The 13,570-nt window shown below is 57.8% G+C and overlaps 1 protein-coding gene across 3 annotated transcripts; it reads right to left on the reverse strand.

The window, feature by feature from the left end:
* Positions 1-1,753: 1,753 nt before the first annotated feature.
* On the reverse strand, positions 1,754-13,266 carry FES (FES proto-oncogene, tyrosine kinase). Of its 3 annotated transcripts, none has more exons than XM_061394477.1 (19): positions 13,114-13,266; positions 12,360-12,581; positions 12,002-12,175; positions 10,296-10,392; positions 9,984-10,167; positions 7,867-8,004; positions 7,673-7,792; positions 7,408-7,530; positions 7,089-7,275; positions 6,875-6,958; positions 6,196-6,405; positions 5,711-5,833; positions 5,030-5,083; positions 4,183-4,301; positions 3,763-3,857; positions 3,520-3,643; positions 3,135-3,292; positions 2,897-3,019; positions 1,754-2,117 (listed from the first exon to the last, which is right to left on the reverse strand). In XM_061394477.1, exons 2-19 carry the CDS (start codon positions 12,570-12,572, stop codon positions 1,975-1,977), a joined length of 2,469 nt encoding a protein of 822 aa, XP_061250461.1. In that variant the 5' UTR covers positions 12,573-12,581; positions 13,114-13,266; the 3' UTR covers positions 1,754-1,974. The 3 variants fall into 3 exon arrangements, with proteins under 3 accessions (XP_061250461.1, XP_061250463.1, XP_061250464.1); XM_061394479.1 differs by having other exon boundaries at positions 13,059-13,266; XM_061394480.1 differs by having other exon boundaries at positions 13,156-13,264.
* Between the last annotated feature and the right edge of the window lie 304 nt (positions 13,267-13,570).

Genomic DNA, 13,570 nt, shown 5'->3' on the forward strand with positions numbered 1-13,570 from the left:
ATAAACCTCAGATCTGGGAAAGCCTGGCCAGTCTCTGTCTCTCCAAATCTTTCAAATTCTGCTCTAAAGAGATTTTAAAGTTAGCTCTTTAGCCTCCCACAGTTTCAAAACCTGGCCAGTATCTTGAGGGAGAAATCAGTTTGTTTCAGGGCCCCTCCCTCTAAACCTCTGCCTTTCCAGCCCAGCCCCTGCCTGGTTGCCCACACTGCTCCAGAACGTTCCATGGGGGAAACTGGCTTTGTATTTTGGTTCCTCTAGGTGCCAATCCATAGCACAGTCCCTGTAAGCACCTTTTCTCCCCCTGCTCCCCAACAGCACTTCTTAATTCTGATCATCAGAGATGTCCCAGATCAGCAAATGTCTCAGGGAATAGAATACCTGTGCATCATCAGTTCACCTTGGAGGGGCTTTCTCCTCCTTGAAATTTTTATTCATATAGTCTTCAATTTCTTAACACTACTTGCCATTATCTTTAAAAACTGCTATCTTCGTCTGATGTTTCCTCTTCGCTGTTGCAATGGGAGTGGGGGCTGTGAGGACCTACCACATCCTACCCTGAAGCAGAAGTTCTTCATTTCCACTTTTCACCACTTCTAATGGAGACACAGTTTGAATTTTCACTTAGTCACACTCTAACTCGATTTCCTCTTGTTTAAACAAGTATTAGGCCTTTCACCTTTCAACCCTTTGAAACTGGATATCAACGGCTTGTTGAACTTTCTTGAAAGATGGTCATTTTTACCTCAAAATTCTTACTGCTTTGTCCTTTGGAGCTAAAAGTCTTCCTAGTTTCTGTTTTTCTGTTTGTTTATACTTCTTCTTTTTCTGTTTTTTTTTTTTTTTGGCTGCACCGCACAACATGCAGGATCTTAGTTCCTCAACCAGGGATTGAACCCACTTCAGGAGAAGCACACAGTCTTAACTGCTGGGCCACCAGGAAAGTCCCTCTTTGTCTTTTTTACCTTCACCCTTGCTGCTAGAAAAGTTTCAAATAACCTTTTAGGTTTCGGGGGACTTAAGGGAGGAAGTGAGGGCCACTCATTGCTTGGTAAACTTGTCTTGAGAGATGCAAAGCATTTTCTTTCTCTCCAGCCACTCCCTCCGCTCTGGGTGGAGCTCCAACTTTCCCTGACACTCTCCTCTTCCCTCCTGTGTCTCATCTGACTGTGGGACACAGACTCAGGGTCTGTAAACATTTATAAGCTAATGACTTCCCTGGTGGCTCAGCTGGTAAAGAATCCACCTGCAATGTGAGAGACCTGGTTCAATCCCTGGGTTGGGAAGATCCCCTGGAGAAGGGAAAGGCTACTCACTCCAGTATTCTGGCCCAGAGAATTCCATGGACTATATAGTCCATAGGTTTGCAAAGAGTCGGACACGACTGAGCAACTTTCACTTTCACAAACCTCAGCTGCCAGCCTTTACTTCACTCTGAGCTTCCAGACTTACATGTTGCACTTAGATCCCCACAGGCCCCTCAAATGCTTCTCCTAACTCGCCATCGTTCCCATAGCTCTGATCCTCTGCCTGGGCTCCTAGTTCAGAAATAACACCTCCATCTGGTCTGAAGCCTGCACATTGTCCTGGTCTCTCTCCCTCCTCCCCAAGTCTCACGTCCAACAGCTACCAACCACACCACGTCGGTTCCACCCTGGGAACGCTGCCCGTCCTCCTCCTTCCCCACGGCCACGGTACAGGCCCTCTGGTCCTCCTAAGACCTGCCCTCCAGAGGACTGCACATGCTGAGAGCACCTGATGAGCACAAATGGATTTATTATTTCTGCCTGGAAGAGGAAGCCCTGGAAGGAGCAGGGATGCAGGGCAGGCCAGGAGCTGCAGCCCTGCTCACAGCATAGAATCCAGAGGCTGGAGTCCAGGACGTCGAAGAGCTGTCCAGCAGAGTGAGCTGGAGCCCCGTTGAGGAGGTATGATGTTGCCCGCAGGGGCCGCTGGCTTGAGCAGTGAGGCCCAGCCTCACCGGTGCCGCTTTCGGATGCTCTGTAACTCCTGGTAGATGACGCTGAAGGTGGGCCGCTGCCCTGGCTCGTAGGCCCAGCACTGCTCCATGAGTCTGAACACAGCGTCAGGGCACAGCTCAGGGCAGGGCAGACGGCCCCCTGTGAGGACAAGCACAGCATACCAGGCATAAGGAGGGGGTCTGAGGGCCCCTGGCAGCCCCTGGGGACATGGCAGCTTAAGCTGCAAAGTTCTCCTTTTTTTTTTCTTGCAGCATTTTTAAGGAGCCCCCTGTTCTTTCCCAGAAACACAGAGATTCTAATCTCAAGTCACTGTGTGCTAGCTGTGTGACTCTTGTGAAATCTCAATTTCCGTCTGTAAAAGAGACCTTTTAATCCTGACCTCACATGTTATGAAGAGTAAATGAGGGGCTTCCCTGGTGGCTCAGTGGTAAAGAATCCACCTGCCAACGCAGGAGACATGGGTTCAATCCCTGGTCCGGGAAGATCCCACGTGCTGCAGAGCAATTAAGCCCATGTGCCACAACTACTGAGCCTGTGCTCTAGAGCCTGGGAGCTGCAGCTACTGAAGCCTGCATGCCTAGAGCCCATGCTCCCCAACAAGAGAAACCACCACAATGAGAAGCCCAAGCACTGCAACTACAGAGTAGCTCCCGCTCGCTGCAACTAGAAAAAAGCCCACACAGCCGCGAGGATCCAGAGCAGCCGAAAATAATTGAATACATAAAAATTTTCAAAAAAGAGTAAATGAAATAAAGGTATAGCCTGGCACATAACAGGGGTTCCCTGGATGGTACCTCAAGAATTGTCCTTACTGTGCCCCAGTGGGGAAGATAGACAGGAGACCTGGAAGAGTCCAGCTGGAGAGCCAGGAAGAGGGCCTGGCTCTGGGGCCACTGTCAGGCCACCGGTTCCCTTACCCTTTTCCACGAACTCCCGGGTCTGCTGATTGCTGAGGTTGGGGTAGGGGGAGGCCCCCAGGCTGAAGGTCTCCCAGAGCAAGATGCCAAAGCTCCACACATCGCTCTCGGAGGAGTAGCGGCCTGCGAGGAGGTGAGGCAGCGTGAGTGGGCTGCGCCCACCGGCCACAGAGGGGCAGGCGGTGGCACCCGTGCCCGGCCTCGGGCCTTGTGGCCAGCGTGGATCAGGCCCAGGTACCGTAGTTAAGGGCCTCCGGTGCAGTCCACTTCACAGGGACTTGTCTGAGACCCCCTGAGGCCGCGTAGATCCCGTCGGCTTCCTCCCGGGACATCCCGAAGTCGCTGATTTTCAGGACATTCTTCTCTGTCACCAGGCAGTTCCGAGCAGCCAGGTCCCTGGGCAAAGCAGGACACAGGGCTTGTGTGGCCAATGTCCGTGTGGCATCTGCCAGCTGCCTGGCCAGGGCGCACTCGACACAGCCATGGGCCAGAGCTGCCCCTGCAACAATGCCTGGTCCCTTTGAGGCACACCCCACCTCTGGAGCTGGTGGCTGCTGGTGAAGGGGCAGGGGTGGGGGAGGGGTGTTGGGATGGCCTGCCATGCCCACCCCTCACCCCCTCACCGGTGAATGCAGCATTTGCTCTCCAGGTACTCCATGCCCGCGGCTGCGTCCCCTACCATCTGCAGCAGTGTCTTCACCCGCAGGCGGGCTCCCTCCGTCCGAAGGAAGGTCAGGAAGTCGCCCCCTGGGAGTGGGCAGTGTTGGTGGGGAAAGCTCGGTGAGCCTTTGGATGGGGGGTTTGAGACGGAAGAGACCTAGCCCAGCTGAGTGCCCCACCCCCAGAAATCAGCCCCCTTGGCTCACCCTGCACAAGCTCCATGACGATGTAGATGGGCTGTTTTTGGGTGCAGACGCCAATGAGACGCACGATGTTTGGGTGGCTGTACTGCTTCAGGATCCTGCGGGGTTGGGGGTGCTGCTTATGCTCCGCCTCGGGCAGGGGTGGGAGGGATCTTACACATTCGCTTCCCTAGCCCCTGGAGTCCCAGGGAAGGCCAGGTGGCCCGAGGGAGAACAGAAGACAGGCAGCAGAGGAGAAGAGCAGCTGACCAGGACGTGTGATTTCGGGTGGGTCCCCGAGCCTGGACCCTGCCAAGCTACGGGGGGGCCAGGACGCTTAAACAACACGGCAGAAGTCAAGCCCTTTGGAGGTCAAACGTCCTGCCATGCACTGGGAAAGTTGTAGTATGGGGGACCTACAGGGATGGGTGTTCTATCACCCACCTCGCTTCCTGGAGAAACTTGGCCTTGAGGTCAGGAGGGAGTGTCTCGCGACAAGATTTCACCGCCACCAGGGTGTTGTCTGCTCGCAGGCGTCCGCTAAACACTTCGCCAAAGTTGCCCTGAAACAGTCTGGGGTTCCTACCTGTCTTCCCTGGACTGTGGGCCTCTCCTGCACCCAGGAGCGCAGCCCACCCTGTCCCTACCCGCCCTTGACTCAGCACCACCCCCCCTCCCCATGCTTAGTCCTGCTCATTTTGGCTCTCAGTTCAGGGGGCCAAGCAGACATAGGGGACAGGCGGAGAAAGTCACCTCTGATTGACTACAGTCACTGAGACTGTGATGTGCAGGGTTCAAAAATCACTTTTGCTTGGGTTGGAAAAGCATTCTGAGTTTTAGGACAGTGGCTTCTTTCCTAAGAACGTATTGTATGTATTTATATTCGTTTATATTTGTTTATCTATTTATTTTTGGCCATGCCATGCAGCAGGCAGGATCTTAGTTTCCCGATAGGAATCAAACTTGTGCCCCCTGCATGGGGAGCATGGAGTCTTCACCACTGGCCCGCCAGGCCACAAGCTGATATTTTATAGGTCACATGAATAGAGCGTGTCTCACCTCCTTGAGGTGGGCGGTGGGTGGGGGTGATGTGCGTGCGTGTGAGGGGAGTAGGGTGCGGAGCTGGCAAAAGAAGCGTCTCTGGGGAGTTGTCAGGGCAGGCACTCTCCCCTCGGTTTCTGGCAGGATGGTGTATGGCAGTGGATGGACGGTGGACAGGGGTGCAAGCTGGGAATCAGATTGAGGGTGGGAAGGCAGGCGGCCAGGAGCTGGCAGAGCACACTCGACTCACCCGTCCAATCTGCTCGCCTAGCACCAGGTCCTCGTGGCTTAGTGCCCACTTGTCCTGAGGAAGGGAGGTGGTTGGAGGGGTCGGAGGTCAGTGGCGGGCACACGTGCTGGGCCCTACAAAGGACTGAACACCCCCCACCAACGCTGTGTCTTTCATTGCTTGGCATCTTGGTTTGTTGCTCTGTAAAATGGGGACTGGACCCAGGATCACACCTAGATGACTCGGGGACCAGACAGGCGCACTGAGTGTATGAGCACCAGCCTGGCATATGAGGTCCAGGAAACGGGAGTGATCTTGACGTTCCAAGCCTAGCGGGAGGCTGACTGGGCTCCCTGTATGTATTAATATGCATCCTGTATGTGTGTGCTAAAGTCGCTTACAGTTGTGTCTGACTCTTTGTGACTCTATGGATGGTAGCCCCACCGGGCTTCTCTGTGCATGGGATTTTCCAGGCAAGAATACTGGGTGGGTTGCCATCTTCTTCACCAGGGGAATCTTCCCAACCCGGGGACTGAACCCACATTGCTCGCGTCTCCTGAACTGGCAGGTGGGTTCCTCCCACCTAGCACCACCTGGGAAGCCCACATATGTAGATGAATTGCCGGGGACCTGAAAAGCCCTTGGCGTTAGGATCCTCTGTGGGCCTAAACCCGCAGCCCCCAGCCCCTGCCCCAGGCTCACCTTGGGCACGGCCCTGTTCAGGATGATGCCACTCTTCTTGGTGAGGGGCTGCTGGGAGCGCAGCAGGTGGTCGATGAGCAGGGGGATGCTGGGAAAACCATCTCCTTCCAGTCGGTACAGGTTCTGCAGGGGTGGGGGGACCTGGGGTCAACGGCCTCCATTGCTGGGGGCAGGGAGTCACTGAGCCATGGGAGAGGAGAGGAAGGAAGAGCAGTGGAGAGAAAGGGACTGCCTGGGGCGAGAGGCAGAGATCTGAGGGTGCACGACGAGCCTGCTCCCCCATCTTATGGGGGGATGCAGGCTGAAGGCTTAACTTCTGTTGGTTTTTGCAGGGATTGGGTGGTCTCTGCGGCCCCTTTCAGCTCTGCCGGGAGGCATCTAAGATATAGCAGCTCCTTTCTACCGCCTCAAGGTCATTCTCTGCTGAAGGGAAGGGGAGGGGAGGGGAGGAGAGGGAAGGGAAGGAGAGGCTGGGGTCCACTCACGTCAGCGGACTGGATGATGAAGTGCCGGGGCTGGCCGTCCCAGAGCACCGACAGCACATACTCCTGCTTGCCCTGGCTCTCCCGGACGAGGAAGTCCCCGGAATGTGTCAGGAGCTCAGCCACCTCTGTCCGCGGGATGGCCCCGTGGTACCACACCTGCTCATGCAGGGGTTTCTGCACCTCTGGAACGAGCTGCAGCGGAGGGGGGAGCTGGAAAGGCACGGGGGAGGAGCAAGGAGGAGTCGCTAGGCCAGCCAGTTGGTTGTGGGGGAGGCGTCTCTGGCTGTCTGCCTCTCACAGGCTTCCCGTCCTCACAAACCACCGAAGTGCCACATAGAGCCTCCTGCAACCCTCAGAACCAGCAATAAACTTGCCCAGGCTGGCCGACCTCAAACCAAGCTTTGCCTTGAACACCAGTCTGCAGCCTGCAACCACTCCAGGAGCAGGGAGAGCCCTGGGGTGACCGTGCCACACAACGTGGGTGATAGAGAAGAAGGGGTAGGCAGAGGTGACAGGATCTGGACTCCCAGGGAACAGAGGGGTGCCCCAGTAAAAGTGGCCTGGGAGGAGCCTTCAGTAACTAAACTCCGGGACTAAACCTAGTGGCCTAGGGAGACATCCCTGAGAGCCCTGGCCTGGCCCACCCCTTAGGGAAGGGTGGAGCTGTGGATCCACTCACCGAGAACTTGGGACGGAAGATTCCCGAGATGTGGCTTTTGAGGATCTCCAGGGTGGGCGTCCTTCCCCCTTCTCGCTCCTGCTCCTGAGGCCAGGGACAGACGTCAGCGGGTGGCCGGGCTTGGGGAGGGAGGGGGAGGTGAAAATGAGGCGGGCAGCCCCTGGGGGTGGGCGGGCAGGGCTGGCGGCATGGGGGCAGCCGGTGGGCGGCTCACCGAGGAGGAGGTGGAGTGGCGGTCGTCCTGCAGAAGCAAGACGGGCTGGGGCTCGCCGGGGCCCAGCCACTCCAGCTTGGCCTGCAGCAGCTCCTGCTGGGCCTGCAGCTTGGCCTGCCTGCACAGCGCGACCTGCAGCCCCTGCAGTGCCTCCTGCAGTGCCTGCTTCTTGCCCAGCAGCTGCACCCTGCAGGCAGGGGCGGGCAGTGATGGAGGGGAGAGAGGGGGTCAGCCTGCAGCTGAAGGCTAGGGGTGAGCCAGGCAGGCTGGATGGAGGGCAGGGAGGACCAGGAGGCCGCTGTCAGCAGGCCCCACTCACCGCTCCCGGGGGTGGGTGGTCTGCTCCTCATTCCAGAGCTCTCGCTGCAGCTGAGTGACTGCTTCCTGCCGACTGAGCACCGTCTGGGTGGCTGCGGCCAGGTCATCTGTCACCGAGGTCAGCCTGTGCCCGGAGGAAGGGCAGTGTGAGAGCCATGCCCCTCGGCTGCCTCCCTGCCAAGCCGAGTAAGCCCGGCAGGCTGGCCGCAGTGCTGCATGGGCAGCGTCTACCGCCCCCCTCGGTCCCCAGGAGAGCCCCCACACACGTGTGCTGCACGCTCTCCACTGTCAGTTCGTTCAGCTGCAGCTCCCCGGGCTCCAGCAGCTCAGTCTCCTCCAGCAGTGACTCGTCAAAGGTGACACAGGGTGGGATGTCAGGGGCGGACCTACGGCAACGGTGCCCGTCAGTGCCCGACAGTCCAGCCGCCCAGGCGCCCGGCCCCCGCAAGGAGGGGCTTACCCGTACTGCTGCAGGAAGCCTTGGTACTCAGCCTCCGGCTGGATGCGGGCCACCGCTGCAGCCATCTCCCGGTGAATGGTCACCACCTCGTCTTGCACCAGGCTGCTAATCTCCAGGTACTCCTGCAGGGTCTCCTTCCTGCCCCCAGACCAGACCCTGGGTCAGGGAGACCTCAGGCTGGACGAGGCTAGAAGCTTGGGGCCCATGGCACTGGATTTGGGCTCACCTCCCCCCTCCCCCATCACTGACCAATCAAATGACCACAGGCAAGTCACTTAGCATCTCCCGGAAGTCATAACAAGGCCCCAGTGACCGCAGATGAGTGGAGCGTTTGGTGTGAGGAAGTGCTCGGGAAATGTGAGCTGCAAATGTGTCTGCTCTGGGCAGTCAGCCCCACAGTGGGGCTCCGGGGGCTCTGATAACCCCCGAAGCCATCACTGTGCTGACCCCATATTGATACCTCCAGTCCCAACACCTCCCAGAGCTTCAGTTGTCTCATGTAACCATCCATCTATTCAACACATCCCATTGGACATCTCTTAGACACCCAGACTCCACCAGCTGAAAAATGAACTCCTCTGGCTGTCCTCTGAACCTGCTTCTCTCAGTGCCTTCTCCACGTGGCCTCTGCCTTCCAGGGGCTCTGGACCAAGCCCCTGGAGCCATCCTTGACTGTTCTGTCCACACCCCGCTTCCAGTCCATGAGGAAATTCCACTGGCTCCACTTTCAAAGTACTTCCGAGACCGGACCACTTCTCCCCTCCATTGCTACTGCCTGGGTTTAGTGGCCGTAGTCTGTGGTCCGGATCACTGCAGTGGCTCCTGTCTGGTCTAATCCTGTCTTGCCCCCTTAAGTCTATTCTTAACTTGGCAGCCAGACTGACCTTAGTAAGACGGCTCAGATCCGGCCACTCTTCTGGTCCACTCGGAGCCAAAGTCCTCACAATGGCCTGCCGGACCCTCTATTATCCTCCTGCAGCCCCTCGTCTGACTTCCTGTGCTCTGCACAGGCTACCCTGGCTTCCTAGCTGTTCCTTGATTTCAGGCATTCTCCCACCTCGAGCCTGCGGTTCCCTCTTTCTAGTATGACCCTTCTCCAAACATCTGCCTGGCTCACCCTTGCACTTTTGAGGGTTTCCCAGACCATTCCCCTTAAAATAGTAAGCTCCCGGACTTCCCTGGTGGTCCAGTGCAGGTCTGCCAGTGCAGGGGACACAGGTCGATCCCTGCTCTGGGATGGTCCCACATGCCTCAGGGTGACTACTCCTGTGTGCTACAACTCCTAAAGCTTATGCTCTAGAGCCCGTGTTCCACCAGAGAAAAGCCCTCACAGCACAACTAGAGAGTAGCCCCTGATCGCTGCAACTAGAGAAAGCCCTTTGCACAGCAGTGAAAACCCAGTGCAGCCAAAACTAAGTAAGTAAAGATAAAAAATAAATAAAGAACTGTCTCATAAAAAAAATCCCAAAAAACAATAACCTCCTACCCTGCCCCCCTGCATCCCCATTTTCTTATTTTTCTCCATAACATCTATCACCTGTAACAGGCTTTCTGCTTTACTTGCTGATTTCCTTTTCTTTTTCCACAAATGAATAATCCTAGAGGACAGAATTTTGTCTCTATTTGAAAGTCTCTATTTGAAAGAATTTTGTCTCTATTCTCTGCTGGGTCACCCAGGAGAGCCTAGAATGGTGTTCAATACATATAATGAAAGTGAAAGTGCTAATCACTCAGAAGAGTTTCGTCCGACTCTTCTGTGACCCCATGGACAGAGGAGCCTGTCCATGGGATTCTCCAGGCATGAATACTGAAGTGGGTTGCCATTCCCTTCTCCAGGGGAATCTTCCTGACCCAGGGATCAAACCCAGGTCTCCCGCATTGCAGGCAGATTCTTTACCATCTGAGCCACCAGGGAAGAGCCCATACACATAATAGAACCCTGCAATAAGGGCCCCAGAATAATATAATTTGGATGTCAACTGACTGGCCCAGGGCTCATTTGCACGTGATTACAAGACTGTCAGTTTCACAGGGTGGGGTTTTCTGGACCCTGCCTCTGGGCGTTAGGGCTGTGGCGGGCTAGGTGGGAGCAGGGATGGGCGGGGCTGTGGGCTCACAGGATGCAGGCCATCTCCTGGTGCAGGTCTTGCAGGGACTGAAGCAGGCTGGGCAGCATGAGCCGGTGGTGGTGCTGGTGATGCAACTGTGCTGCCCGCACGCCCAGGACGTAGCGGTTGTGGTGAGCAAAGAGCTTCCACAGGCTGCGCACATACTTGTCCTTGGCCTTGTCACGGTCCTTGTCTACCAGATCGGGGGAAGGAAGTGAGGGTTACCCAGAGCAGAGGCCTAGGCAGCGCCCGCTGCCCCGTGATACCTGTGGAAGGGCCCGGGCTGAATCCCCACCCTTTTCAGGGAGGGAAGCCTCGGACCTTTGCCGGCCTCCTGGTACTTGCGCCGGGCCTGGGCGCTGTCCCGTGCCAGGGCTCGGTACTGGCTTTTCAGCTTCTCAATGTCCTGGCTGTGACTCTGGAGAGAGAGGAGGGATCGGTGTAATTCAGCAGGTCCCTGGAGGATTCCTGCCTAAGGTGCAGCCCTGGATGGGGCCTGTGGTCCAGGTGGGCAAGTGCTCCAAGCCCATACTTCAGGAAGGACCTGGAGACCCCTGAGACTTAGCCGTTGCTGTTGAGGTTAAGGTCAGAGGAGCTAGGCTAAGGACAGGGAGGCTCTGGGGGTGGCAGAGAGCTGGACTGGGCAGGCGACAACTGTCCCTCCTTGGCCTAGAGTGGTATCAGGTGGCAGGCGTGTGTGTGGGCTGTGCAGAGCTCCACGCTTAGAAGGACCTGTGCTTGGCTGAACGCCGTTGATGCCATCTTGAAATTCTTAATTATTTGTTGACAAGGAGCCCTGTATTTTCCTTTTGTACTGGGTCCCCAATTATGTTCCTGGTGGCAGGAACAACAGATGGTCAAGATTGGATGAAGACCCTAGTTCCCTGCTGATGCGCTGGGATACTCAGAACAAACCCCACCCCTCTCCTCTGAACCTCAGCTTCCTCATCTGCCACAGAGCGAAGTGCACAGACTAGATCAACCTTTTCCTTCAGGGCCAGAGCGGAAACATTTTAGGCTTATAGGCTGTGCAGTCTCTGTTAAAATTGCTCGGCTCTGGCATTTTAGCTCTTCAGTGCTATTGTTTAGTCGCTAAGTCACGTCCGACTCTTTTGTGACCCCCATGGACTGTAACCTGCCAGGCTCCTTCTGTCCATGGGATTCTCCAGGCAAGAATACAGGAGGGGGTGGCCATTCCCTTCTCCAGGGGATCTTCCTGACCCAGAGATCCCATCCGCAAATGCAGGCGGATTCTCTACCACTGAACCACCAGGGAAGCCCTAGCTCTTTAGTAGCCATAGTATGACAAACATATGGGCAAGTCTGTGTTCTGCTTACACTGCTTACAAAAAGCAGGCTGACACCTGAATTAGGTGATCTCCTGGAGAGAGGGATGACTGGGTGAAGACTGGCCACCAGGGGCCGCTGTGGGGCCACTGCAAAGCTGGGGTTTGCGCTGGGAAAAGGGGTGTGGTGCAGACGGCTGCCCAGCACATTGAAAAAGGCTAAAGCCTCCACGTAAATAGCTCCTATCAAACAGCCTCTAGACCGAGGAGCTGGGCAGGATTCAAATGCGGGCAGGCCCACTTCACAGCCCCAGTCCTTAACCTCCGAGTCAGGGGACCACGCTGCTGCCTCGTGGAGTCCCTGAGTCCCTGGGAGGAGTGAGCCTTGGGCCAAGTGCCATCCCTCTCTGTCTCCCTCAAGGGCCAGCTGGTGCAGTGCAGGAGATGAGCACCCCGCCTTGGTCCTGAGCTCCTCCCAGGCGATGGCTGGATCACTCATCCTTGTGCTTCCCAGTGCTCCTCTGCCCTGGCACACAGTAGGGGGACAGAAAAAAGAACAGAGGGGCCCCCCGCCAAAGGCCAGTCCTAGCTGCAGCGGGAAGGAGGGAAGGAAGCTGGACCTTGCTCTGGGGGCAGGCCTGTGGTCAGACACTTCCACTTCTTCAGGAAATCCAGGGGTTCCTTGCAAAACCAGCCCTCTGAGGCTCAAAATGTAGGCAGGGAAGACAGAAGCCCACCCACCTTGGTGAACTCCTGCTGCAGCTGCTGCCACTGCTCGTTGTAGGTTTTGCGCAGTTGCTGGCGCTCCCGGATCAGCAGGCTCAGCTTGCTCAGGGGCCCTGAGTTCAGGTCCTCCGCGTGCTGCCTCAGCACCCGGCTCAGGCCCTCCGTCTGGCTGGTGAGCTCTGTCCAGGACTGCAGTGGGGAGGGGCAGGCAAGGCAGGGAGTGGGGAACCTAGCTTCCGAGGTGGGCCTGCCAAATCTCCAACCCTCCCCAGCGGGGGACTCCGGGAAATGGAAGGGGCAGGCGGACCTACCCAGGCACCCATGGGAATTTGCTGGTGGAGGGCAGGAAAAGGGGGGGAGTCTAGAATCCCACCTGACTGATGAGGCTGTGCGGGCCGATGCCCCGGCTCTGGCCCCCGCTATCCTGCAGCGACATGTGGTGAAGCAGCCCGGCATATTCCCTGTCACTCTTGACCCGCTGGGCCATCCATTTCCTCATGCCCTCCAGCAGCCGGAGCTCGGCCTCCTGCATCTGCTGCACGGCCCCGTGGCCCTGGGGGTTGCACAGCTCTGAAGAGAAGCCCATAGTGTCGTCCTGGGGACGGAGAGAGGAGAGGCCACCACTGGGGGTGAGTAGCTGGAGATGGACGGGGCGGGGGCGGCGGGACAGAGAGGCGAGGGGCTGAAGAGCCACAGACAGGCAGAAGGTAGACACTTGTCCCCCTGGAACGCAGCGATGGGTACGAAACACCGCCTGGCCTGGGAAAGCTGTCGGTGCTTCCCGTCCTGCCCCTCCCCACTGCAGTCCCAGGTGGAGGCCTGATGCCGGAGGTCTCCTCCCCAGGCCTGGAACAGAAACCTCCCCCAGTCTCCCTCCCTGGATCCTTCCACCCAGCTCCTGCTGCAGGTGCGAGATGTGCACTGGGCCCTCGATAGGGCCAAGGCTGCCCCGGCAGGCACCCCAGGCGGCCACCCCCCACCCCCACCCTCAGCCCCTACCCTCCCGTGGCCCCTGTTCCACCCTGTCCCATGTCCCTCTCTCTGATCGCCCGCCAGGCCCCTGCCCAACCACCTCGCGGGTTGGCCGCCACCTCCCGGGCCTCGGTACAGGTAGGTACAGGCATTACCTGTGCGGGCAGCTGCTCCTGGGCCGCCGAGGACCGACTTACACTCAGGCCCCACACCGCCCGGCCAGTTCCTGATTCCGCGCTTCCTCCTCCTGTGGTTTCAGTTGGCCCAGGCCCCGGGGCGGGCCGGCCAAGGGGAAGGGGCGGGCGGGAGCCCCGACGCCTGCCCGCCCCCCTGCCCAGCGCCGGCCGCTGTCTCAGCTGCCGGCCACACGGGCCCCGCGGAAACGGAAGGGAGGAGGGGGCTGGGAAAGAATGGCCCAGAAGAGAGCAGTTTGCGCCGGGCACTCCCCAGGGCCCAGACAGCGCCCCGGGGAACAGCAGAGGGTGCTTGGGGAGCGCTAGCACAGGGCAGGGCTGTGGCCTTTGCAGTGGCCGGGAGGGCCCGGGGGCCCAGAACCTAAGGAAGGGCAGGCGGGCAATTTGAGCAGCAGGCCAGGGACGCCCCAAAGAGGCA

Source organism: Bos javanicus, chromosome 21, assembly GCF_032452875.1.
Source record: "Bos javanicus breed banteng chromosome 21, ARS-OSU_banteng_1.0, whole genome shotgun sequence".
NCBI classification, from domain to species: Eukaryota; Metazoa; Chordata; class Mammalia; order Artiodactyla; family Bovidae; genus Bos; species Bos javanicus.

Coding starts and splice junctions, on each gene's coding strand:
- FES (XM_061394477.1), bottom strand. CDS start 12,572: ATGGGCTTCTCTTCAGAGCTGTGCAACCCCCAGGGCCACGGGGCCGTG. Junction 12,176..12,359: donor CGCACAGCCTCATCAGTCAG/GTGGGATTCTAG, acceptor TCCCCACTGCAG/TCCTGGACAGAGCTCACCAG. Junction 4,302..5,029: donor TAGGCGAGCAGATTGGACGG/GTGAGTCGAGTG, acceptor AGACTGTTTCAG/GGCAACTTTGGCGAAGTGTT.